The sequence below is a fragment of the Festucalex cinctus genome, chromosome 8 (assembly GCF_051991245.1).
Source record: "Festucalex cinctus isolate MCC-2025b chromosome 8, RoL_Fcin_1.0, whole genome shotgun sequence".
NCBI lineage: Eukaryota > Metazoa > Chordata > Actinopteri > Syngnathiformes > Syngnathidae > Festucalex > Festucalex cinctus.
Window position 1 is genome coordinate 7,514,442 of NC_135418.1, and position 26,297 is coordinate 7,540,738.

Genomic DNA, 26,297 nt, shown 5'->3' on the forward strand with positions numbered 1-26,297 from the left:
TGTCAGACCAGCTAATAATGAGCTTGTTAAAACATAACAATATACAGAATGTTAAATTTGTTTTCACCCAACAGGTATGTGCAAATAATGAAGCAATGTTACAATTTCCTCGAAGTTTTTGAAAGGCCCCGTGTGCGCGTGCGCGCGTACGCCCGCGGGTATGTGCGTGTGCGTTCGCGTGCGTCATTACTGCCGGCGCTAGGATCCAGCAGAACTGCCCGGTTTCATTCCTGACTCCGTAGACCCCCCCCCCCCCCCCCCCCCCCCAATACACCCTCCCCTCCCATCAAGACTGTTTTAAAGTCTCTGTCATACTTGGATTTACACGCGACTTCCTGGACGGATGGAGAAGCGAGCACCTTGTCGCTCTTCATCCCCCAACAAGCAGCAGCTACTTTCTTCTCTTGTGACTGCACGGCGAGCTTTGCCTGACTCACTGCCGAATCTTTCATATCATCCACGCGGCTAAGTGGAACGCGACTGCAGTCTCCTCTGGTGCATGTATCAAATTTTCCAAAACCACGCTGTCGCTGACTGGTATGCTCTTGTGTAAGAATATCGGGGTGATGCTGGGACGTGAAGACTTTCACCTGGATATCTAACAACATTTTTGTTTGTTTTTTTAATCCTCTCGGTTAGGACTCCTGAGCGTACGCTGCGTCTCCAGGCGCTGCTTTTTACGCAGCGGCGGTGTCGCCGATTTCAAAGCCCAAAGGGGGAGAACTCAACACTTGTGGCTTATTTTTATTTCATTTAAATTTTTTTGCATGTGGACGTGCACCAGTTTACAATGTGGAGGTTACTGAAAACGTGTTACTACTGCTGCTGGATTTTGTCTTGGGTCGTACCCTCCTTCGTTTTATTCTGGGCGGAGTGCCATCCCGGTAAGTTTCATTCATTAGCATGTCAACATGAGCTTTGTTGCTTGTGTTTTTTTTGTTTTTGTTTGTGTGTGTAAATAATAGAGCGTTAAAACACTGCGGAGAAAAGCAGTTTCAAGTGATGTAAGTCCATTGCCTTTGAGTTTCGGTGCTCGGTTACAATTTCCTTCTTCGTGTTTTATTATTACTGGGACTGCTCGAAAGGAAGCCGGGTGCACCAATGTCACGCAACTGTGTGACTTGTTTGAAAGCCTTGTCAATTCGGGGTAAAACTGTAATCGCCCTGCCTTCAACTTTCTCATGATTCGTCATCTTCTAATTTCCCGAATAGTGTTTTGTTTTGCTTTTCGGAGCGAACTGAGAAGAAAACCTTTTTTTTTTTTTTTTAGAGATGAATGAAATAATCGCAAGAGGAGTGATCGACTGGTCACTTTTATGGCGATACTGTCAGAAGGTTAACTGTCAGATGGTGATACCTGTACAAAAAGCCGTTATCTCAATTGGCTGCGAAGCCGCCACACATTCAGAGACATTAAATCAACATTATAGGCCAAAGTTATTATTTTTATTTATTTATTTTTAGTTGTAGGCCATATATGCATATTGTGAAACGTTTTGCAGCATATTTGCAATGCAAATCCACCTCTATGATATAATCAAACATTCTCTTTTCCCCCCCCACATTTACATTTTACTGGTGGATTTATGTACATTTTTTTTTTTACATTTGTACATTTATACATTACATACATTATGGTCATTGCTGTTCGGAACTATTAGCGTCAGGATGCGAACATGTTTAACTTCAGGCAGCCTGAATCGCACAATATAATCCAACAAAAAAAATACAATGTGATACACTAATTATACTGAATTATCACTTGAATGTGATTATAAAACCAAATTATTTTAGACATGACAAAAGAAGAAATTTAGAGAAATTTAATGGTAAATGGTCTGGCACAATGCATCAGAAGCAACTGGGAATTCAGTATCATGCTCAAGGATAATTCAACATGGTCACAAGGGCCCGGGATCAAACCCACAACCGCTGGGTTGGGAGACCACTCTACCACTAAACCATGCCGCAGAAGATTAGTGTAATGCTTCAGTTTGTTGATGTAGTGTGATGTTGAAGTATTGAATGACATTTTAATTGTCTCCCATATACAGTACAGCGGAAATTAGCTGGTGCGTACAGAGTGAAACATTGAAAATGTAGCACTTTACTGATAACAGATTATCTGATGCTTATTAAGTCTTGATTTATGTTTTCACTCGAAACTGTTGGGCCGTGGAACGTCTGTCTGTAGTCACACAAAGAGTGAATTATTGACTAATGTGCGTTTTGATTACACTCTGGACCCTTGGCATCTCCAGATCTTTCCCTTAAGACTTGCTGTCATGTTAAAATTGATGGTGCCCTGTGGCAGTCTATAGATATATATTATTGCGGTAATACAGTTCTACCCTACTTTTCAGCTTGCCTAGGGTACCACCGACAGTATATTGCATATGTTCTCGAGTCTATACTTACAACAACATTACACAACATTATTGCAGAGAGAAAGAAAGTTTCTGGTTGAATATATCTATATCTTACTATTTAGTCATTCAATACTGGTTTACAGTTTCCAAGAGCAGCTCCTCATTTTTTGTTTTTATTTTCTTTTGCGTGGGGGTAGTGTTGCCACATTCGTCATCCAGCCAAAGTCAGCAAAGAGACCAAGATGAGCGTGTTCAAATATTAGCAATTGGCATTTATGTTAATGTATTTTCAACGCCAAATGTCTTTAGATGGTCCAGTCAAAACGGTAAATAAATAATAACAATCTCATTAATTGGGAAATCACAACACTGAACTTTTCCACTATGTGTGAGCATTTTGCCCTTTTTAGGGAAAATGATGGGAATTCGGCAACCAAGGAAATTAAATCACTTGTTTGTTTGTTTTTTAAATTTCTGTAACTGTTTGTTTTATGGTTTTATATTTTAAAAAATTGTATTCAATATTTTTCTTGTGTATTATTTTTGTTTGTTAGACTTGCATAAATCATTAAGTCTCACGCCCCACATAAATATATAGTGTCCTCCTAAGTTACCAATGGTAGGGTGCTGAAAAATCACTTTTTGGTCACTTATAAAGTCACTAGAACTAAGAGGAAAAAAGAAAGAGTAATTACTTGCTTAAAAATAAACAGACCAAAATGAAAAATGGATGTTTGTTTCCTCATACTGACTTAATGAATGTGCAGTGAAGCTAGCAATGATACAAAAATAGAATCGGATAATATACATTGATATGCTGTTGTCCTCGCCGTCTGTCTGTTTCTTACATTGTTTCTTTTTCTCTGACGCTATATTTCATTCAGTGCTCTTCCCTGAGCTTGACAACTTTCTGTCATGATATTGGCTGTGGGTGGACAACGGTAGCTGGTAGGGCTGGGGGAAAAAAAGTCGACCACAAATAGTGGTCAACTAATATTATCTTGCCCTGAGGCGTGAGGCATCGTTGTATACAATAAACATTTCACAGTATATTAGCGGCCTCTCTTGGTGGGAAGTGGACACTGCAGTCAGTGAAACTTTCCATTTAAGGTATAAGGGGTACTTCTCGTCAACTGTCGCTACAGTGTGCAGCCTATTTTTTAGTACTAGAGCTGTCAAACGATTACATTTTTTAATCAGATTAATCACATCTTAGACTTTTGATTAATCACGATTAACTCATTTGCTGCCGAAAACGTATAAACACGTTCTATTTTAAATATTGACATGGTCCCAATAATTTATTTATACATTTTTTTTTTTAATGTTTTTTTGGTTTTGATTTAATGCTAGAGCATACAGAAGGCTTTAATGCAGCTTCTGACCTGAAGAGGTTGCTTAAAGCAATGGTAGGTATTACAAAATAATGGCCAGCAGGTGACAGCAGAGTATAAGAGCTCAGCCAAGGCAATGTTGCAACAAGCTCTTTTCCCCTGTGTTTACAATAGGTTTGTGAATAATGATGAAACTTAGCTATATTGTAATGCTAAACCGATACAAATATACTTTGCTTCCTGATGAAAAAACAAATTTGAATCTTTCTTTTGTTTTCTGTTGTCAAACCCAGCTTATTTCATTTTAGACAGCTGGCTAAGATAAAAAATCTCCTATCTCAGCAGCACTTAGAAATGGTAATCCATGCTTTTGTTACATCTCGGCTGGATTATTGTAATGCACTTTATTTTGGGATCAGCCAGTCCTCCCTGCAGCGTCTCCAGCTTGTCCAAAATGCTGCTGCTCGTCTCCTTACTGGTGCCCGTAAGAGGGAACACATAAGCCCTATCCTGGCCTCTCTTCACTGGCTGCCCGTGAAATTTAGAATCCACTTTAAGATTCTTCTATTTGTTTTCAAATCTCTCAATGGTCTTGCCCCACCTTACCTCGCCGAGCTCTTGCACCCCTACACACCTGCCCGGTGCCTCAGATCAGCAGACCAGACTCAATTGGAGGTACCGAGAGCTAAGCGGAGGCTTAGAGGAGATCGAGCCTTTGCTGTTGCCGGTCCCTCCCTTTGGAACGACCTACCACTAAATATTAGGCAGTCCCCCTCATTATCCTCTTTTAAAAGACGTCTTAAAACACATCTGTATTCTTTGGCTTTTGGCGCAACATGAGACTTGTTCTTGGTGTTTTGTCGTGTGTATGAGTTTGATATTTAGTCTACTTATTTATGTATTTATTTATCTCTTTATTCACTACTTCTTATTTGTTCACTGATGTATAATGTACTTACTTGTAAAAAAACAAACAAACAAAAAAAAAACTGTATTCACACTTGCTGTTTGCTTTGTTCTTGTTTATTGCAAAACTGATGTTTATGTACAGCACTTTGTATACAGCAACGCCTGTTCTTCAAGCGCTTTATAAATAAAGTTGAGTTGAGTTGAGTTTCTTTTGGTAGGTTCCATGATTTTATAGAAATAGAACACAATATTCTGTGGGCCTTGCAAAATCCCTCAAAATCCATTAAAACAGCCGTGAGCGAAGGGGGTTGCTTAACTGAAAATGGTGGCGAGCAAATGAGTAAATTGCTGAATTTAAAAGGCTTCTTTTAATCAACATTTTTGCCCGCCAAAGTTAAAGAGCACTTATGTGTTAATTTTTTTACATTTAATGTTATGAGATGCCCTGCGATTGGCTGGCAACCAGTCCAGGGTGTCCCCCGCCTACTGCCCAGAGCTAGCTGAGATAGGCGCCAGCAGCCCCCGCGACCCTTGTGAGGGGCGGCACGGTAGTCGAGTGGTTAGCACGTCCGCTTCCCAGTTCTGAGGTCTCCGGTTCGAGTCCAGGCTCGGACCTTCCTGGGTGGAGTTTGCATGTTCTCCCCGTGCCCGCGTGGGTCTTCTCCGGGTACTCCGGTCTCCTCCCACATTCCAAAGACATGCATGGCAGGTTAATTGGGCGCTCTGAATTGTCCCTAGGTGTGCGTGTGAGTGTGGATGTTTGTTCGTCTCTGTGTGCCCTGCGATTGGTTGGCAACCAGTCCAGGGTGTCCCCCGCCTACTGCCCAGAGCCAGCTGAGATAGGCGCCAGCACCCCCCGCGACCCTTGTGAGGAATAAGCGGTCAAGAAAATGGATGGATGTTATGAGAACGTCTTCAAAAAAATTTTATCCACTGCACACGCTTAATTAGTTGCATAATTTAAAATGGGGCGGGGGGATGACCCAGATGGTTTGACATGAACAAATATTTTGAATATCATACGCATTTATTTAATGCTTTACTTTAATGCAGGGGTGTCAAACTCATGTTAGCTCAGGGGCCGCATGGATTATTAAGTGGGCCGCATGGGTAAAATAACGGTATATATCTTAAAATCAATTGCCGTCATTTATACGCAGATTTTCGTGGACCAGCCCAAAATTACGGAGCTCATCTGTAATCATATTGTTCCGAAAAATAACACGAATGCAAAAGGAACACGTCAACACTTTGGAAGTATACGTTCCGGACATGTTAAATCGATCTTTTTTTTTTTTTTTTGCATATATATTGTTCCCGGAATGCATTGCATGTCGCAGTTAATGATGTTATAAGGACGTTGTCGTATTTAACACGTTTATGTCGGTGTATGATTACAAAAAAATAATAATAATTAAACAAACCATAGTTGAAGTTGTGTGTAAAATAATGACATCCAGGATGACGATTCCCCATACAAGTTGCATTGCTCATTTGAGGACTGCTTGTGAAATTATTAATTTATATGTTTTGATTGTGGCCGGCTGATTAATTAGTCCGACATTACAAATTATTATGTTTATTTATTATTATTATTATTATTTTCTTTACAAAATCATCTCGCGGACTGGATTAAACCCTTTTGCGGGCCTGATCCGGCCCGCGGGCCGTATGTTTGACACCACAGCTTTAATGTAGCTGTCAGCTAAAGGATCATCTGCGGTCAAAATTAAGTGATGAATCTGCGTTAATACATGATTAATGCGATAATTTTTGTGATTAATTAATTCGTTAAGGCTATAACTTTGACAGCACTAGTTTTTACACAACGTAAATTAAGTCCGTGTTTTTACAACTTATGGCGATACATCCCACTCATTTTTATAACACAGGCAGTGGCTTGCAATTAGGGTCTAGCATACCCATGAAGATGTTAGCAATGGTGACTGTGATTTTAACTGTGGTCCCCTGTCTCAAGGCAGCAATCCACTGCATTGCTCAGATGCAAGGCAACATCCTTTTATTCTTTCATAGCTGGTGAGAAGGTCGTGGAAAGTACTGCATGGTGTTTGTAGACTCGATATCATGTTAAGATGTGTGACAGTTGGAAATAGAAACTCATTTGTGCTAAACTGCAAGAATGCTTAACGTATCTTAGCATAGCTTGAGGAATGTCTGTTGTCAACATATCGCTAAGCAGAGACCCAGTTTGAGTGGGAAAATGTGTACCAGGGGAAAAAAAAAAAAAAAAGAGCAAGCCTATGTGATGCACATCCATGGCTCCAGCTGGTCGTGAGCTCACTGACGACTGCCGAGATGCGCGCGGAATGGGCATGCCAGCGGTCCTTGTTTCAGCAGCGGGCTGTCCGCGCACTCGTGGCCGTCCAAGATGTGCTCTATGCGGCATTCGAGCGCCGATACACCGCTCTGCGAAGCGATTGCTTGAGCAATCGATCGATAGGATAATAGATTCTAAAATTATTTGTTTAGGAAAACCCTAGTAGCTGGTTTATGTTGAATGGCTCACATGTGAACATAAACCCATAATTTTTTTGTGCTTATAATGATACGAGTTAACAGGTCAGCATGGAAATGTACCACATGCTTCGTTGTTCAATATGTATGTTTAAGACCTTTATTTGTGGAGTTTGAATGTTTTTCTCTGTGATTGTGTAGCTACATTTTGGGTAACTTTGTGACCTTACTCGGGTTAAGTAGCATGGAAGTTGGATTGGATGAGCGTTTGAAAGTCATCCTGTTTTTTGAACACAAACCTAACATTTTTTTAAACTGTGGTCGCGCAAACATTAAACTCGGACAACAGTATGGAATCTGAGTTATAATATAAACACAGTACTCTCATAGCTTCCTTTTTTTTTTAAACCACAAATGTGCCATGTACTGTATTTTTTTGTCAGCAGAGGTTGCACTATGTCCTTGACTTAGAAAACCATCAGGTTCTCCATTTTTCAGGTCAAATTTGTCCACTGGCTGCTCATTAATAACAACCTGCTGCTATAATTGTGTGTTCTATTCAAGTAAAGAAGAAATGTCATCTTACTTTACTTGATATTGTTGAAAGCCACTATACTATGGAGGAGCAAAAGTGCCAACATTAAATGAATAAATACACAATTAAATAAATAAATAAAAGTGTCATTAATTAATTAAATGTGTCATTACTTAAATTCCCTATTACTAATATTTATGTATTTATTTATTTCCCCGCGACCCTTGTGAGGAATAAGCGGTCAAGAAAATGGATGGATGGATTTATTTATTTATTTATTTATTTACCCCGCGACCCTTGTGAGTAATAAGTGGTCAAGAAAATGGATGGATGGATGGATGGATGGATGGATGGATGACTGGATTTATTTATTTATTTATTTTTGCCTTTTATTTATTTATTTTTGGGCGAGTTTGACAGATAAAATAAATTCATGAAACACCACAACACAGTGACCATGAAATAATTAAATAGAGAAATAAATAAATAATCATAGGGAATTTAATTAATTAATGACACACTTAATTAATAAATGACACTTTGAATTAATTAATGACACATTTATTTAATTATTTAATGATGTATTTGTTGATTTAATGTCGGCACAAAAGACAAAACTACAGTAAACCCTTGTATCGCTCCCTCATATTTTGGGAGGGATACAAATATGACATCGTTTTACACACATTATAATTCACAAAGACTGTGGAATTTGTATGACTTCTTTTTCTACACAGTGCAGCAGTGGAAAATGATCAATACCATTGTCCAAACTATGGTCTGCGGGCCATTTGTGGCCCACCGTCTGCTTTTAAGCGGCCCCCGGCATAAATTAAACATGGCATTTGCTGCTAATAAATGTGTTTAATATCGATGCAAATCATTTCAAAATTTGCAAATGAACTGTTTCCAACTAAACCAGTAACAACATTTCTATTTTTAACACAGTGGTGAATAAAGATGATTCATATTTACAAGCAAAAATGGTTTCCTCCACTTTCTGCTTTGTATCAAGGTCTAAATAGTGAAAATATCACCTACACCTACTATATTTTAAATACAAAAGCTACAAAATATGTTTCCCAACAGTCTCAATTTAATATGATTGTAGGTGAGAGAACAAAGTACATCAAATGTAACATTTCACTAGTTGTTATAGGGTTGTGAATTGTGTTTGTACTGCGTTAAGTGTATGTGGTAGTGCAGGGCTCTACACTAACTTTTCCACTACTAGCATTGGTGCGAATAACATTTTTGGTTGCTCGCACAGCACAGGATTTGGTCGCACTATTTTTTTGTGGAGGTGTGGCTTAGGCGTACGCAACTCGATATATTTGCAAAATATTTGATTGGAACACGAGGTTTGCCTGCAACAGCAGTGGCTATTAAAACAAGTCAATCCTTTCGTATAACTTAACTCATGTCAACATTATTTTGTTTAGCTCAGTAAAAGTCAGTACTTTTCTTTTCTTCACCGCTGCTCCTCTGACCTTTTCATCTGTATGCTGTCCTCTCTCTGAAGCTTCTAGATTTCACCAGCTAGACAGCGAGTTAACGACGTTCCAAATAACCAGACTTCATTTTACTTTTGTGCTGTTAATTTGAACAAATGGCCTCTGACCATTACCCTATTTAAGTAGTCGTAAAACTAGAAAATAAACAATGTAGCTAACTATACACGACACACTTTCATGCTAGTAGCTAGTTACATTGCACATTCAACAATCTCTAATTGTCCTACAGTGTTTTTATATTGGCATCGCATGTATTTATGGACAATTCTCGTCCAAAGCAACAACAAAAATAAGATCCAACAGCCTGCGTAACAATGAACGTGTCGGCGTTGCGTGCGGCCACATTGGAATGGTGTTAAACCTAGCAACCACAGGAGGGCGCTTAAAGACTGCACAAATTCAAGCTAAAACTTCTGATGGGCAGAATAATCTATATCGTTTGATTTGGCACCCTCCGCTGGCCCTACTTTACCACCATCATTCTCATTTTGTTTTAGAAAATAATCAGCAATAGAGTGCTTCATTTTTTTTTTTTAAATTTGCTCTCATTCAAGTGAATGAAAACACACGACCAGCGAGCGTTGTACACTCGCGATTTTTTTTGAAACCACAAACATTACAATCCATCCACAAGTACCTTTTAAATTGTAAATATAGTTCAGCGTTGTTGTCAAACATTAGTACATTTATTGTATATACTGTATTTTTATGACTTTGGGTCTTTGGCGAAGTTCTCTCGCGCAAACAAGGAAATGGGCGTGTGCCACGGCCCACGGCGTCGCTTGTTGCGTTGCTGTGGCCAGTCAGATGACAGGTGACGACGGCCCCTCTTGTCTCCCAACGACCGGCGCTGCAGAACCACTGCCGAAAGGGTTCTAAACAGCGGTTACAACACAACCGCTCGGCCCATGGAGTCCCATGGAGACATCCGGGGACAAAAAAATGCCGCTTCCGTGTGGAATCTCAAATACTATTGGATTGAGTCGGCGCACGGCGGCGCACCCTCGATGCGAGTACAAGAGAGCCAGGGGAGGAAACGGTGACTTTGAATGTACGTTTTAAACATAGTGCAGAGGGAGCATTAATGGACTCGCACTGCACGAGCGGCATTTTTGTTCACCAGCACGCACTTTAAAGTTGCCCGCATTTGCGAGTGAAATGCTCGCACTGTCGAGCCCTGAAGTGTGATACATCACATTGCACCATGATAATCTGAATGCAGGCACAGGCAGAGGTTCAATGAAGAAGGACGTCAGGCTGAGTGAATCTGAGCAAATAAATACACACATTAAATTCACTTTGAATAATATCCATATTTCCACATCAGTCACCACTGACATTGTTTGGTATGTCAAACATTTGTGTTACATAATTGGATCGCTGTATATCAAACTATGCTTTTAGTGTTTAGATATTTACAGAGATGCATGTATGGTTTATGAACGATAATGTAATGTGTAAAGTCTGAGATATCTTATTATTTCCATGTAGATTTTTTTTCTACCAGTCGAATAATGAAGCAGACTTGTGGGTGGATATGACACCCACAATCGTGGCCCTGGCTCCAGCCTGCAGTGTTCGGAGACATGCGGTTAAGCGTTTTATTGTCAGAGCTTTCTAGGAGCCGAGTACGTTGTTTATGCTGAAGTCCGCCTTAATAATGTCATACTCCACTGCAAAACAACATACTAATGATGCTGCTACTAGAACTACAGGCCTTTGTGAGGCGCAGTCTGCAGAAGCAACCTGACTGCAGCCAACACGCCTCTGGTCATCCACACAATGGCCGGTTTATAGCCACGCGAACATCTGTTGTTTTGGGGATGAAAAGTGCTGAACACTACCACAGGCGTCTGCTAGCTGACACAGGGCATCACTTTTCCTCTTCTGTCGGCAACATGCGGTGTCAGCATTGAGGCATCACACCGCTGTCATTGCGCCGCTCTTCAGCCCTGGGTTAACAAAACACTCAAGAGATGGGGAAAGAAAAGGAAGAAGACAGAAGAAACGGCAAGAAAGAGATTTTTGGCTTTCAATCTGTCACTTTCTGACGTGAAAAATGAATGGGCCCTGTCGCTCCTGGCACGGGAGGAAAAAACAGAACAGTCATTGTAATCTCCCAAGTGCCTCAGCTAGCGAATCTGCTGGCCCAACAACATGCATATCCCGCTCTCCATCTATCTCTGTCTCTTTTTTTTTTGCTCCCTTTTTTAACATTCGCCCTCCATCTCAGTGCAGTGAACCCGTATGTGAATTCATGTGTGCCACGTCCACATCTTTAAAAGCCAGCCACAAATGAGACAAGTGTGTTGGTTAACCGTTCTAAGCAGGCATCTGTGTCACCAAGCTTCTATCGGAGCCTTTTTGTTACAGTGATACGAGAGGCGAAGAGGTGGGCGGGGGCTGACATTTAGGGAAGAGATTGGATATGCTTCATGGCTCTCGGTTGCCAACATTATCATCATCATCATCTCAGTGCTCACTTGGCTATTATCTGCACTCCGCTGTGGCCAGGAAAATTCTTGCACGTCTGCGCAAGGGTCACTTTATCAGTGAGCTCAGGGCCTGTCATTGCCCCCCCCCCCCCCAGCTTTCCTTAATAGATTGATTAAAAGATACCATGTCTTGTTTGTGTCTACAGACAATGTGACTGTTATAGGAGTGTCGGCACTCGGCAGGCAGTAACCCTTGTAGGATGCTGTTTTTGGTGCACTTTCATAATGAGGCAATTTCTTGGAATTGACAAGATAATTGGAAAAAAAAACACCCCTTCCGTTTTTACAGTTGATTCTAGCAGGAAATGATGGTGTATTGTTGCACAGGAAAAGTCAAGATAAATAGGTGTGAAAATGATAACAATTTTAATGCGAGGGGCTTTAAGGTGCTTGTAATATCTCTCTCTCTCTCTCTCTCTCTCTCTCTCTCTCTCTCTCTCTCTCTCTCTCTCTCTCTCTCTCTCTCTCTCTCTCCAATCAAAACAGAATAAACTTTGCACTTGGAAGAGAGTAAAATATTCTTAAAAAAAAAAAAAAACATTTAAAAAAATCACTCATGGGTTGAGTTGCCACAGATTGGCTTTAGCCAAAGGTGCTTCTACTCAACTGGCAGGTAAACAAGCTCGCCTCCACTTGTTGAGTAGAAGCACCTGTAGCTAAAGCCAAATTGTTTCAGGATTTTACTTTCTGAACCTGGATTCCCCAACCCTGAGAACGCAGGACTATATAGTGAATACTAGGGATTAGAGGATAAGGGTGGCCATTTGAACACGACCTTGGTCTTTTGGGTCCAGGAAATACTTGTATATGCAGCATATATTGCACATACGAAGGTTTGAACATTGAATGTTTAAACAAGAAAGAAATATGAGAAAATGTTAATGCCTGTAGGGTGAGGGGTTTTGCAGCCTGAAAACATAAATAATAAAAGTAAAAATAAAAAATAAAACTGACTGCTTCATGGATTCAGATTACGGGATCGGGTTACATATATGGGAATAAACTTTCCGCTCACACGTAAACGGGTTATACTGAATGTTTTCAAACACAATTTGTTTTCTTCAGTTGCTCTTCTTCATGGTTCCATTGTCCTTCTATTGTAAATTGTTAAAACAAAATATCCTATATCTTATGTTTTATGTTTTTCTTTTCAGTACAACAAATGCTGCCAGTTACTGTGGCTACTTGGGTTTGCGTGCAGCAAGACACACAACAGAGACATGGAAAAAAACAAGGAGAAAATATGTATAGACAGCATGAGATGTTGATAAAAGCAGATGGGAGTACACAACTAAAAGCATTTTCTCTATTTTGCTGTGCGTGATGCTTCTGTGTCACCGTTTGGGGCTGCAGAGTGTTAAAGGAGGTTAGACTGACAAGCTGTCGGCCAGCGTGCAGGCTGATGACTCTAAGTCATGGCGACACCAAACAAACACCAGGAGGTGAGCGGAGAAGGAGATGGAATAGAGAAATCAACAGACATGGTGTGAAAGAGTGCATTTGGTCTATCCCTGCCCTCTAGATTGAAACTAGTGACGCTGTCAGGTTGTTTTAGCGTCGCTAAGATTCAAATTGACGGCGTATCCCTGACAGTGAGGCAGCTTGAAGTCTGCCAGGTGGTATTTTTTTGGCCAGGGGTGCCTTGTCAGGACTTTCAGACACTTTCTGTTCATTTGTCAGACTTGATAGGTGGCCATTCACTCTGGGGCTGTGACAGCTCTCCAATACACCAGTGAAAGGTGTAGATGGGTGTTCCTGCCGTTTCCCGGAACACTTTTTCATCTTGAATGGGGGAATGCACTTCACTCGCCTCCCATCAGTCATTCCAGCTGACAGGGATGGAGGCAGCTACGATTGCCCTCTGAAAGGTAAAAGAAATGTTACCACCTTATTACGATATTTGCTGCGCCCTTTATAGTTACACCATAGCTGTTAAGTGCTGAAGGGTGGATCCCAAAGCGGAGACACAAATAAGATTTCAACTATTTATTCACATCGAGAGGCTTGGAACAAACTTGACTCGACGAGAAACAAAGAGTTGCACAGAAAGACAGTGGTAGCAGAAGTAATAATCCGACAAAGACACACACTTCTCAGAAGCTACCACAGACAGTGAATCGATCTGATTGGTTGTGACTAAGTAAAGGATTAAAGATTGCCATCACATAGGTCCTGAAATCACCAAGCTGTATAGCTTAAAATTGACATCACATAGGTCTTGAGATCACATAACATCACATAGCCTAAAACCAGTTGAAACTAGATTCTGGTTACACAGGGCTCGACAGTGCAAGCATTTCACTCGCAAATGCGGGCAACTTTCAAGTGCGTGCTGGTGAAAAAAAATAGCGCGAGTGCATTCATGCTCCCTCTGCACTATGTTTAAAACGTACATTCAAAAGTCGCCGTGTCCTCCGCTGGCTCTCCCGGAGCAACAAGAGCGCGCCTCCGTGCGCCGACTCAATCCAATAGTATTTGAGTGAAACATGACCCGCTGCAATGTGATTGGCTCGCTACTTCCTAATCGGCACATCCTACATACGCGCAGACTACAATTTACATACAAACATGTATAATATGGTGATTTTCCACTGGACCGGTTCCACACGGGAAGTGGCATTTTTTGTCCCCGGATGTCTCCATGGGACTCTTTCGGGGCCGAGCGGTTCCATTGTAACCTCTGTTTAAAACCCTTTCGGCAGTGGTTCTGCAGCGCCGGTCGTCGGGAGACGAGAGGGGCCGCGTCGTCACCTGTCATCTGATTGACCGACAGCAACGTAGAGAGTCGTGGCACACGCCCATTTCCTTGTTTGCACGAGAGAACTTAAGGCGCCCTCCAGTCTTCGCCAAAATCATAAAAATACGGTACATACAATCAATGTAATAATCTTTTACAACAACGCTGAACTATACTTACAATTTAAAATGTACTAGTGGATGGATTTGTAATGTTTGTGGTTTAAAAAAAAAAAAAATCGCAGTCATGTGTTCTCATTAACTTGAATGAGAGCGCCAGTGGCAGAGGGTCCATTTACAAATATCGCAATATTTCATCCATGTGGTCCATATGAAATTGTAAATATGGTTCAATGTTGGCATGACTTGCCACTTGTAAAATGTTATGGCAGATCCACACGCATTGGGGAATGCAAGCTTGTCTTGGAGAGTTCAAATGATCCCGCCCCCTTCTCGCCGCGCGCCTCCTGTAATGCAAAAGCAATGGAGGCGGGTGTGGTGTGGTAGCGTGTCGTGCGGGGCTCAGGGAAAAGCGGCAGCGAATTTTTCAAAAAATGAAGCGTTCTATTGCTGATTATTTTCTTTAAAAAAAAATGAGAATGAGGAGGAAAATGATGGTGGTAAAGGAGGGCCAGCGGAAGGTGACAAATCAAACAATACAGATGAAAGTAGCAGGGGAACATCAGCTGAGGAGCAGGTGAATAAAAACTTATTAGGGCCCGAGCAGCGACCGCTGCGAGGTCCCTATTGTTCCTGAAGGAATTCTTATTAGGGCCCGAGCAGCGGCGGCGGCGGTGCCGCTGCGAGGCCCTATTGTTTTTGTAGGAATTCTTCTTATTATTATTATTCTTATTATTATTCTTCTCCGCAAACAATCGCATTTTTGAGACACTAAACGTGACCGAAAACTCACCAAACTTTACACGCACATCAGGCCTGGCGAAAAATTTGATATTTTAAAGTCGCCATACATGATAACAGAAAAATGGCTCCTTAGCGCCCCCTACATAGGTTAAACGGATCCCTGTCCCGCTACGATTGTCCGACGGCTATGAAAATTGTGTGGCACCTGTAGCACATCCCAATGAACAAAAACCTCTTTGAAGTGTGTACCCTAAAATAGACAGAAAGTGAGGTATGAGTATTTAAATGTCCAATTTTTGCCAATTTTTGCACATTTACAGGGGTCATACTTTTGCCCGCTTCTCCTACACGGTTAACCCGATTGACTTCAAACTTGGGATGTACCATCTCAACACCTGGGACAACATCATTGTGAAAAATCTAAAGTTTTTGATATACTATATGACGGCGGCGGCGCATCAAATTTAGAGTTTAAAAATTCTTACTTCACGAGGCATTGCCGGTTGTACGTTTAATCTAGAGCTACGAAAATTGGTACACATATGTAACAGGCTATGACCTACAAAAAACTCTTTTTGAACCATATGCTAAACCTAACAGGAAGTCCACCATTTTGATTTATTTTGGAACGTGTTGCCATTTTTTTGGCCATTTCATTGGAGTCTTATTTTAACGAACTCCTCCTACAGTGTTTATCCGATCATCTTCAAACTTGGTGTGATTCATCTTAAGATGTTGAAGATGAAAAGTTATTGAAAGCTTTGTATTTCGTCGCACGCTGTTGTCATGGCATGCACTGTTTGCAAAGGAAAAAAAATATCCTTAAAGAAGCATTGCCAGTTGTACGAAGCAGCTAGAGCTACGGAAATTTGTAGACATATGTAACAGCCCAAGATGTACAAAAAAGTCTCCTGGTGCCCTGTGCTAAACCCAACAGGAAGTCCCCCAGGGGCCGGGCATCACATTTTGAGCTAAAAAAAACTCCTCTTTAACAAAGCATACCCGGCTGTACGTTTCACCTAGAGTTACCAAAATTTGTAGAGGTATATAACAGCCCTCGATTTACAAAAAACTCTTTTTGAACCATATGCTAAACCTAACAGGACGTCCGCCATTTTGATTTACTTTGGAATGTGTTGCCATTTTTTTTGGCCATTTCATAGGGGTCATATTTTAACAAACTCCTCCTACAGAGTTTATCCGATCATCTTCAAACTTGGTGTGATTCATCTTAAGATGTTGAAAATGAAAAGTTATTGAAAGTTTTTTATTTCGTCACATGCTGTTATCGTGGCATGCACTTTTTGCAAAGGAAAGAAATCCTTCTTAATGAAGCATTCCCAGTTGTACGAAGCAGCTAGAGTGACGAAAAATTGTAGACATATGTAACAGCCCAGGATCTACAAAAATGTCTCTTGGTGCCATGTGCTAAACGCAACAGGAAGTCCCCCAGGGGCCGGGCATCACATTTTGAGCTAAAAAACTCCTCTTTAACTAAGCATTCCCGGTTGTAGGTTTCACCTAGCGCTATGATAATTTGCAGGCATACATAAGAGCCCACGATGTACAAAAAAGTCTCTTGGAACCATGGGCTAAACCAAACAGGAAGTCCGCCATTTTGATTTATGATGGGATTTGTTGCCATTTTTTGTGGCCTTTTTCAGGGGTCATATTTTAACGAACCCCTCCTACAAAATTTATCCGACTGTCTTCAAACTTGGTATGTTTCATCTTAAGATGTTTAAGATGCAAAGTAATCGAAAGTTTTTTATTTTGTCACACGCTGTTGCCATAGCAATGCATGGGAATTGCACACCATATTTTGCGTTTTGATTAAACACCTAAAGCTATGATAATTTGCAGGCAAACATAAGAGCTCAGGATGTACAAAAAAAGTCTCTTGGAGCAATATGCTAAACCAATCAGGAAGTCCACCATTTTGATTTACGTTGGGATTTGTAGCCATTTTTTGTGGCCTTTTTTAGGGGTCATATTTTAACGAACTCCTCCTACAAAATTTATCCGACTGTCTTTAAACTTGGTGTGCTTCATCTTAAGATGTTTAAGATGCAAAGTTATCGAAAGTTATTTATTTTGTCGCACGCCGTTGTCATGGCGATGCATTGTTTGCCAAGTAAAATGTTACTTTTTTTTTTTGGTCTAAACATGTGCAAAAACTCATGAAACTTTACACACACATCAGGCTTGTCATCAGCATGAATATTTTAGAGATTTCTTATTCAATTTGCAATAAATGGTTCAATAGCGCCCTCTAGACATTTTTATGAAGCTTTTGCAAATGTTTTGTGTTTTATGATTCAGCTAGATTTGTAAAAATTGGGATACCTATCAGCCTAAGACTTACAAAAAGGTTTCTAAAGCCATATGCTGAATCAAAAAGGAAGTCTGCCATTTTGATTTACTTTGGTATTTGTAGCCATTTTTTGGGGCCTTTTATAGGGGTCATATTTTCAACAGAACTTATCAGATCGTCTTCATTCTTTGGCGTGTTTCATCTTAAGATATTTAAGATGAAAAGTTATTGAATTTTTTTATTTTGTCACACGCCTTTGCTGTAGCCATGCATTGTTTGTGAAGAAAAATGCTTTTTTGAGAGTCTAAATATGGGTGAAAACTCACAAAACTTTGCACACGCACCAGACCTGTCTAGAACATGAATATTTTATTTAGAGATTTGTTGTGCTATTTGTAATAAATGGCTCAATAGCGCCCTCTAGACATTTTTATGAAGTCTTTCCGATTATATGATTCAGCTAGATGTGTGAATATTGGCAGGCATGCCGAATATATTCAAAAAGTATTCTATATAGCCATGTGCCAATCCATTTTGATTTTATTTTGTTAATTGTGCATCGTTTTTGGCCTTTCCATGAAACTTTAAAAACACAAAGCATGGCAAAAACGTTTACAATTTAGATGGTTTCCTATTTGACAGTACCCCAACATGCCAGTACCCCGACGTGCAAATACCCCAACGTGGCCCGGGTTGCGAGGGCCCTTTATAGCTGCTCGCAGCTCTAGTTATTATTCTTCTTCTTCTTCTTCTTTTTCTTTGTTATTATTCTTTTCCGCAAACAACCACATTTTTGAGGCACTAAACATGAACGAAAACTCACCAAACTTTACACGCAGATCGGGTCTGGCGAAAAATTTGATATTTTAAAGTCGCCATACATGATAACAGAAAAATGGCTCTGTAGCGCCACCTACATAGGTTTAACGGATCCCTGTCCCGCTACGATTGTCCTATGGCTACGAAAATTGTGTGGCACCTGTAGCACATCCAGATGAACAAAAACCTCTTTGATATGTGTACCCTAAAATAGACAGGAAGTGAGGTATGAGTATTTGAATGTCCAATTTTGGCCCATTTTTGCACATTTACAGGGGTCATACTTTTTCCCGCTTCTCCTACACGGTTAACCCGATTGACTTCAAACTTGGGCTGTACCATCTCAACACCTGGGACAACATCATGGTAAAAAATCTAAAGTTTTTGACATACTATATGACGGTGGCGGGGCATCAAATTTACAGTTTCAAAATTCTTACTTAACGAAGCATTGCCGGTGGTACGTTTAATCTAGAGCTACGAAAATTGGTACACATATGTAACAGACTATGATCTACAAAAAAGCCTGTTGGTGCCATATGCTAAACCTAACAGGAAGTCCGCCAGAGGCGAGGCATCAAATTTTGCATTTCAAAATTTTTACTTAATGAAGCATTTCCGGCTGTACGTTTCACCTAGAGTGACCAAAATTTGAAGACATATGTAACAGCCCTCGAGGTACAAAAAACTCTTTTTGAACCATATGCTAAACCTAACAGGAAGTCTGCCATTTTGATTTACTTTGGAACATGTTGCCATTTTTTTGGCCATTTCATAGGGGTCTTATTTTAACGAACTCCTCCTACAGAGTTTATCCGATCATCTTCAAACTTGGTGTGATTCATCTTAAGATGTTGACGATGAAAAGTTATTGAAAGCTTTTTATTTCGTCGCACGCTGTTGTCGTGGCATGCACTTTTTGCAAAGGAAAAAAATCCTTCTTAATGAAGCATTCCCAGTTGTACGAAGCAGCTAGAGCGACGAAAAATTGTAGACATATGTAACAGCCCAGGATGTACAAAAAAGTCTCTTGGTGCCATGTGCTAAACCCAACAGGAAGTCCCCCAGGGGCCGGGCATCACATTTTGAGCTAAAAAACTCCTCTTTAACGAAGCATTCCCGGTTGTACGTTTCACCTAGCGCTATGATAATTTGCAGGCATACATAAGAGCCCATGATGTACAAAAAAGTCTCTTGGAACCATGTGCTAAACCAAACAGGAAGTCTGCCATTTTGATTTATGATGGGATTTGTTGCCATTTTTTGTGGCCTTTTTCAGGGGTCATATTTTAACGAACCCCTCCTACAAAATTTATCCGACTGTCTTCAAACTTGGTGTGTTTCATCTTAAGATGTTTAAGATGCAAAGTAATCGAAAGTTTTTTATTTTGTAACACGCTGTTGCCATAGCAATGTATTGTTTGTCAAGTGCTGGGTTTTTTTTTTTTTTTATACACATGAAAACTCATGAAACTTTGCAAACACATCAGACTTGTCATGAACATGAATTTTCAGAGATTTATTGTGCAATTTGCAATAAATAGCGCCCTCTAGACATTTTTATGAAGCATTTCCGATTGTATGATTATGCTAGACCTACAAAAAAGTATTATGTAGCCATTTGCCAAACCAAAGAGGAAGTCCGCTATTTTGATTTTTTTTGGGAATTATACATCATTTTTGGCCTTTTTCATTAAACTTTGCACAGACAAGGCATGGAAAAAACTAACATTTTAAATGGTCCTTGTTCCATGTAACAGTACCCCAACGTGCCAGTACCCTGACGTGCAAGTAACCCAACGTTGTGCTCAATAGCGCCCTCTATGCATTTTTATGGAGCATTTCCAATTGTATGATTCAAGCGATACACAACTAAAGATGACTTGACCTAGATTTGTGAAAACTGGGAGGCATACCTATTAGCTTAAGACCTACAAAAAGTATTCTGTAGCCGTATGCTAAACCTAAAAGGAAGTCCGCCATTTTGAATTTATTTTGGGAATTGCGCACCATATTTTGCGTTTTGATTAAACTTTGCACACACAAGGCTTGTCAAAAACATTTTAGATGGTGCTTGTCCTATTTGACAGTACCCCAACGTGCCAGTACCCCGACGTGCAAGTACCCCAACGTGGCCCGGGTTGCGAGGGCCCTTTATAGCTGCTCGCAGCTCTAGTTATTATTATTATTCTTTATTCTCCGCAAACGATCGCGATTTTGGGTACCTAAACATTCACGAAAACTCACCGAACTTTGCACACTCCTCAGGCCCGGCGAAAAATTTTATATTATTAAGTCGTCATAACAATGCGACTCGATAGCGCCCCCTAGCGTAGAAAAATAAAAACCAAGCCCGGCATGTTTGAGCTAGAGCAACAAAAATTGGCAGGCACGTGTAGCACCCCGAGACGCACAAAAAAGTCTATTGGGACCATGTAGCTAAAATGTACAGGAAGTGAGCTATGAATTTTTTAATGTCCAATTTTGGCCTATTTTGGCACATTCACTGTGGTCATGCTTTTTCCCCCTTTGCAAACATTTTTCATCCAATTGACTTCAAACTTGGCATTTATCATCTTAAGACCTGAGAGAACAACTGGGCAAAACATCTTGCCTTTTTGAAATACTATATGACGGGGGCGGGGCATCAAATATTGCCTTTAAAATTTCATTTGTCCAGAAAGAGCAAATGCTTAATAACTCCCATGTTCAAGCTCCAAAAAATCTCAAACTTCTCAGGCAACGTAATAGTCACGGCCTGAAAACATCTATATGATAAAATTCAGTTATACATATAGCGCCACCTAGTGGTTACAATAAATGTCATACTTTACGTTTTTAGCTACTGTGCTGAGCTTGTTGAAGGGATCCATTTGAAAATTGGTCAGAAAAGCCTTAAGATGTTGATCATGCCCCACACCGAATATTGTAACTTTTCGCCAAAGGGCGTGGCCGCTACGGTGACGCAAAGTCTGAAGATTTTTCGTGAAAATAAAAGCTGCATTAACTTGACCGAGATGATCCTATCTTCTCAAAATTTCACACATTTGATGAGAGTCCAGCCCTAAAGACATCTACTGACTTATATTTCATCTAACTGATAGCGCCACCTAGTGGCAATTTTTTTTCTTACGAATTTTCTTCTACGTTTTTCTCCAAACACGTTAACTGGACCTACCTCATATTTGCTCAGATGAGGGTTTCGGCCTTCATGATGTCACAACACGAAGTTTGTGAGTTTTCGCGAATTGCTGTGGGTGTGGCTAAGCGCTGTTCGCCAAGAAAACAACGCCAGTTTTGAGGGTCTAAACATGCACAGAAACTCATGAAACTTGGCACACACATCTAGCCTGGTAAAATGAGCCATATTTTATTGTTCATTGTGCTATTTTTAAAAAAATGACTCAATAGCGCCCCCGAGAAGTTTTTAACAAAGAAGCCCCGGTTGTACGTTTAAGCAAGAACGACGAATATTTTTAGGTGTATGAGGGAGCCCAAGTCCTACAAAAAAGTCTCTTGGACCCATATGCTAAAATGAACAGGAAGTGAGCTACGAATTTTTGAATGTCCCATTTTTGACTATTTTTGCACATTCACAGGGGGCAGACTTTTGCCCACTTCTCCTACACGTTTCATCTGACTGAGTTAAGACTTGACCTGGACCATGTCAAGACCTGAGCCAACGACAGGGGGAAAAATCTTGACCTTTCGAAATACTATATGATGAAGGCGGGGCATCAAAATTTGTGTTTCGCACTGAAAAAGGATATGCTTAATAACTCCCCGGTACATGCTCCAAAAAATCCCAAACTTGACATGTATGTTTATCGTCAAGGCCTGAAGCTATCTCTATGACAACATTCAGTTATATATGCAGCGCCACCTAGCCCTTGAGGCATAAAAAAAAAATACCCCACATACGGTATTTTGTACAAAAAATGTAAACTCATTCTAAGTGTGATAACTAAGTCATTTATGAATATTCTTTTAGTTTCCACCACTCAAAATGTTCACTGGCATCAGACTTATCCAAACATATATATATTTTTATTTATTTTTGATAGCCTCTGTGGACATTAAAAGCAATATCGTGAATGAAGGATATGCTTAATAACTCCACGGTACATGCTCCCAAAAAAATCCCACACTTGACATGTATGCTTATAATCAAGGCCTGAAGGTATCTCGATGACAACATTCAGTTATAAATACAGCGCCACCTAGCCCTTGAGGCTTATATAAAAAAAAAAAAACACATACGGTATTTTGTACAAAAAAATGTAAATTCATTCTAAGTGTGATGACTAAGTCATTTATGAATATTCTTTTAGTTTCCACCACTCAAATTGTTCACTGGCTTCACACCGATCCAAACGTATGTACGTTTCCATTTTGTTTTATTCATTTTTGATTGCCCCTTTGGACAATAAAAGTAACATTGTGCAATGAGTACAACGAGCGATGATGTATATATACACTTTTACAAAAAATACCAATCAGGGCAACTCATTGCCTAAAAATAAAAAAGGACGCTGATTTTTGCAGGTCTTAACAATCACCAAAACCCGTTGAGCTTGACACACACTGGCAAAAAAAATATTCTACATGTAAACGTTTATTATGCCATTTTCAAAGAAATTTTGCTTCCAATATGCCAGTACCCCAACGTGCCAGTACCCCAACGTGCCAGTACCCTAACGTGCAAGTACCCCAACGTGCAAGGACTCCAATGTGGCCCGGGCTGCGAGGGCCCTTTATAGCTGCTCGCAGCTCTAGTTATTATTATTAGGGCCCGAGCAGCGACCGCTGCGAGGTCCCTATTGTTTTTGTAAAAATTATTATTATTATTAGGGCCCGAGCAGCTACCGCTGCGAGGTCCCTATTGTTTTTCGATCGGATTATTATTATTATTATTATTATTATTATTATTTTTCTCCGTAAACGATCACGATTTTGGGTACCTAAACATTTACGAAAACTCACCAAACTTTGCACACTCCTCAGGCCCGGCGAAAAATTTGATATTATGAAGTCGTCATAACAACGCGACTCTATAGCGCCCCCTAGCATAGAAAAATAAAAACCAAGCCCGGCATGTTTGAGCTAGAGCAACGAAAATTGGCAGGCACGTGTAGCACCCCGAGACGCACAAAAAAGTCTATTGGGACCATGTAGCTAAAATGTACAGGAAGTGAGCTATGAATTTTTTAATGTCCAATTTTGGCCTATTTTGGCACATTCACTGTGGTCATGCTTTTTCCCCCTTTGCAAACATTTTTCATCCAATTGACTTCAAACTTGGCATTTATCATCTCAAGACCTGAGAGAACAACTGGGGGAAAAATCTTGCCTTTTCGAAATACTATATGACGGGGGCGGGGCATCAAATATTGCCTTTAAAATTTCATTTGTCCAGAAAGAGCAAATGCTTAATAACTCCCATGTTCAAGCTCCAAAAAATCTCAAAATTATCAGGCAACTTAATAGTCACGGCCTGAAAACATCTATATGATAAAATTCAGTTATCCATGTAGCGCCACCTAGTGGCAACAATAATTGTCAGACTTTACGTTTTTAGCTACTGTGCTGAGCTCGTTGAAGGGATCCAGTTGAAAATTGGTCAGAAAAGCCTTAAGATGTTGATCATGCCCCACACCGAATATTGTAACTTTTCGCCAAAGGGCGTGGCCGCTACGGTGCCGCAAAGTCTGAAGATTTCTCGTGACAACAAAAGCTGCATTAACTTGACCGAGATGATGCTATCTTCTCAAAATTGTACACAATTGATGAGAGTCCAGCTCTAAAGACATCTACTAACTTACATTTCATCTAACTGATAGCGCCACCTAGTGGCAATTTTTTTTCTTACGAATTTTCTTCTACGTTTTTCTCCAAACACGTTAACTGGACCTACCTCATATTTGCTCAGATGAGGGTTTCGGCCTTCATGATGTCACAACACGAAGTTTGTGAGTTTTCGCGAGTCGCTGTGGGCGTGGCTAAGCGCTGTTCGCCAAGAAAACAACGCCAATTTTGAGGGCCTAAACTGGCACAGAAACACACGAAACTTGGCACACACAGCTGGCCTGGCAAAATGAGCAATTTTTTATCGCCGATTGTGCTATTTTTACAAAAATGACTCAATAGCGCCCCCTAGAAATCTTTAACAAAACAGCCCCAGTTGTACGTTTAAGCAAGAACGACGAATATTTTTAGGTGTATGAGGGAGCCCAAGACCTACAAAAAAGTCTCTTGGACCCATATGCTAAAATGAACAGGAAGTGAGCTACGAATTTTTGAATGTCCCATGTGAAATCTGTTCAGATCGATTTACAACAAATAATAAATTGCTCACTTCAATCAGGTGAACTTCCTAAATGTCTGAAAGTAGCCGCCGTCAAGCCCATTCTAAAAAAGAGAACACTGGATGTCTCCCTGCTAGCAAATTATAGACCAATCGCAAACCTTCCCTTCGTAACTAAAATAGTTGAAAAAGTGGTTTTTAATCAGCTCAGCAATTTTTTGAGCTTAAACGGACTTTTGGATAAATTCCAGTCAGGTTTCCGACCTCATCACAGTACAGAAACAGCTCTGATTAAAGTACTGAATGATATAAGATTGAGCACTGATGCAGGGAAGGTATCAGTGCTCGTCTTGTTGGACCTCAGTGCAGCATTTGACACGATTGATCATAATATACTGTTAGACAGGCTGGAAACTTGGGTGGGATTAAATGGAACAGTCCTTAAATGGTTCAGGTCCTATTTGGAGGAAAGGAGTTACTTTGTGACCATTGGAAATTTTGAATCTGATCGAAAGGCCATGACATGTGGGGTCCCTCAAGGGTCAGTCCTTGGACCACTGTTGTTCAGTCTGTATATGTTACCTTTGGGTCAAATGCTTCAGAACACCGATGTTGACTATCATAGTTATGCAGATGACACACAACTGTATTTATCGATGTCCCCAAATGACAGCAGTTCTATTAACGCATTGTGTCATTCTCTAGAGCAAGTTAACAACTGGATGAACCAAAATTTCCTTCAGCTGAACGAAAACAAAACGGAGCTCATTGTTTTCGGCAATAAAGAAAAGAGGATTGCTGTTAAAAAACAGCTTGAGTCACTGTCTTTAGAAACTAAAGACCAAGTTCGAAATCTTGGGGTACTAATAGACTCAGATCTGACCTTCAGCAATCATATTAAATTCATCACTAAAACAGCCTTTTACCAGCTGAAAAACATATCCAGACTGAAGGACTGCATGCTTCAAGCAGACCAAGAGAAGCTTATCCATGCTTTTATCTCCAGCAGACTAGATTACTGTAACGGTCTTCTGACTGGACTCTCTCAAAAGAACATGAGACAATTGCAGCTCATTCAGAACGCTGCAGCTCGAGTTCTGACCAAAACAAAAAGATCAGAACATATTACTCCAGTACTTAAGGATTTACACTGGCTCCCTGCCAGCTGTAGAATCGATTTTAAAGTTCTGCTACTCGTCTATAAATCACTAAATGGTTTGGGTCCTGAATATATCCAAGAAATGCTGATTGAGTACAAACCCAGCAGGGCTCTGAGATCTACAGACTCGGGCCAACTAGTGGAACCCAGAGTTCGAAGCAAACATGGTGAAGCTGCATTTAGCTATTATGCTGCTCACAGATGGAATAGGCTGCCAACAGAAGTGAAGTCAGCCCCGAGTGTAAATGCTTTTAAATCCAGGTTAAAAACTTTGCTTTTTTCTTATACCTTTGATTAGGGACTTTTAAACAGCTTTAATTAAGTGTTGTTTTTTTTTAATTATTATTTTTATTTTTATTTTTATTTTTATTTTTATCATTTTAAACTTCCTTATGTTAAATTTTTTAAAGTTTGTTGAATAATGTTTTAAGATTGTTAGTTTGTAACCTATTTTCATTTATTTTTCTTCC

At 40.2% G+C, this 26,297-nt stretch overlaps 1 protein-coding gene across 4 annotated transcripts in view; it reads left to right on the forward strand.

Moving 5' to 3' along the window:
- The first annotated feature begins 300 nt into the window (after nucleotides 1–300).
- LOC144023789 (receptor-type tyrosine-protein phosphatase gamma-like) overlaps nucleotides 301–26,297 on the forward strand; it is a 390,627-nt gene continuing 364,630 nt past the window's right edge. For 3 of the 4 annotated variants that reach the window (XM_077529655.1, XM_077529649.1, XM_077529651.1), the window contains exon 1: nucleotides 301–884. In XM_077529655.1, the coding sequence (XP_077385781.1) occupies nucleotides 791–884 (94 nt within the window). In that variant the 5' untranslated portion in view covers nucleotides 301–790. The remainder of the gene's footprint in view (nucleotides 885–26,297) is intronic. The other variant, XM_077529650.1, reaches the window with a different exon arrangement.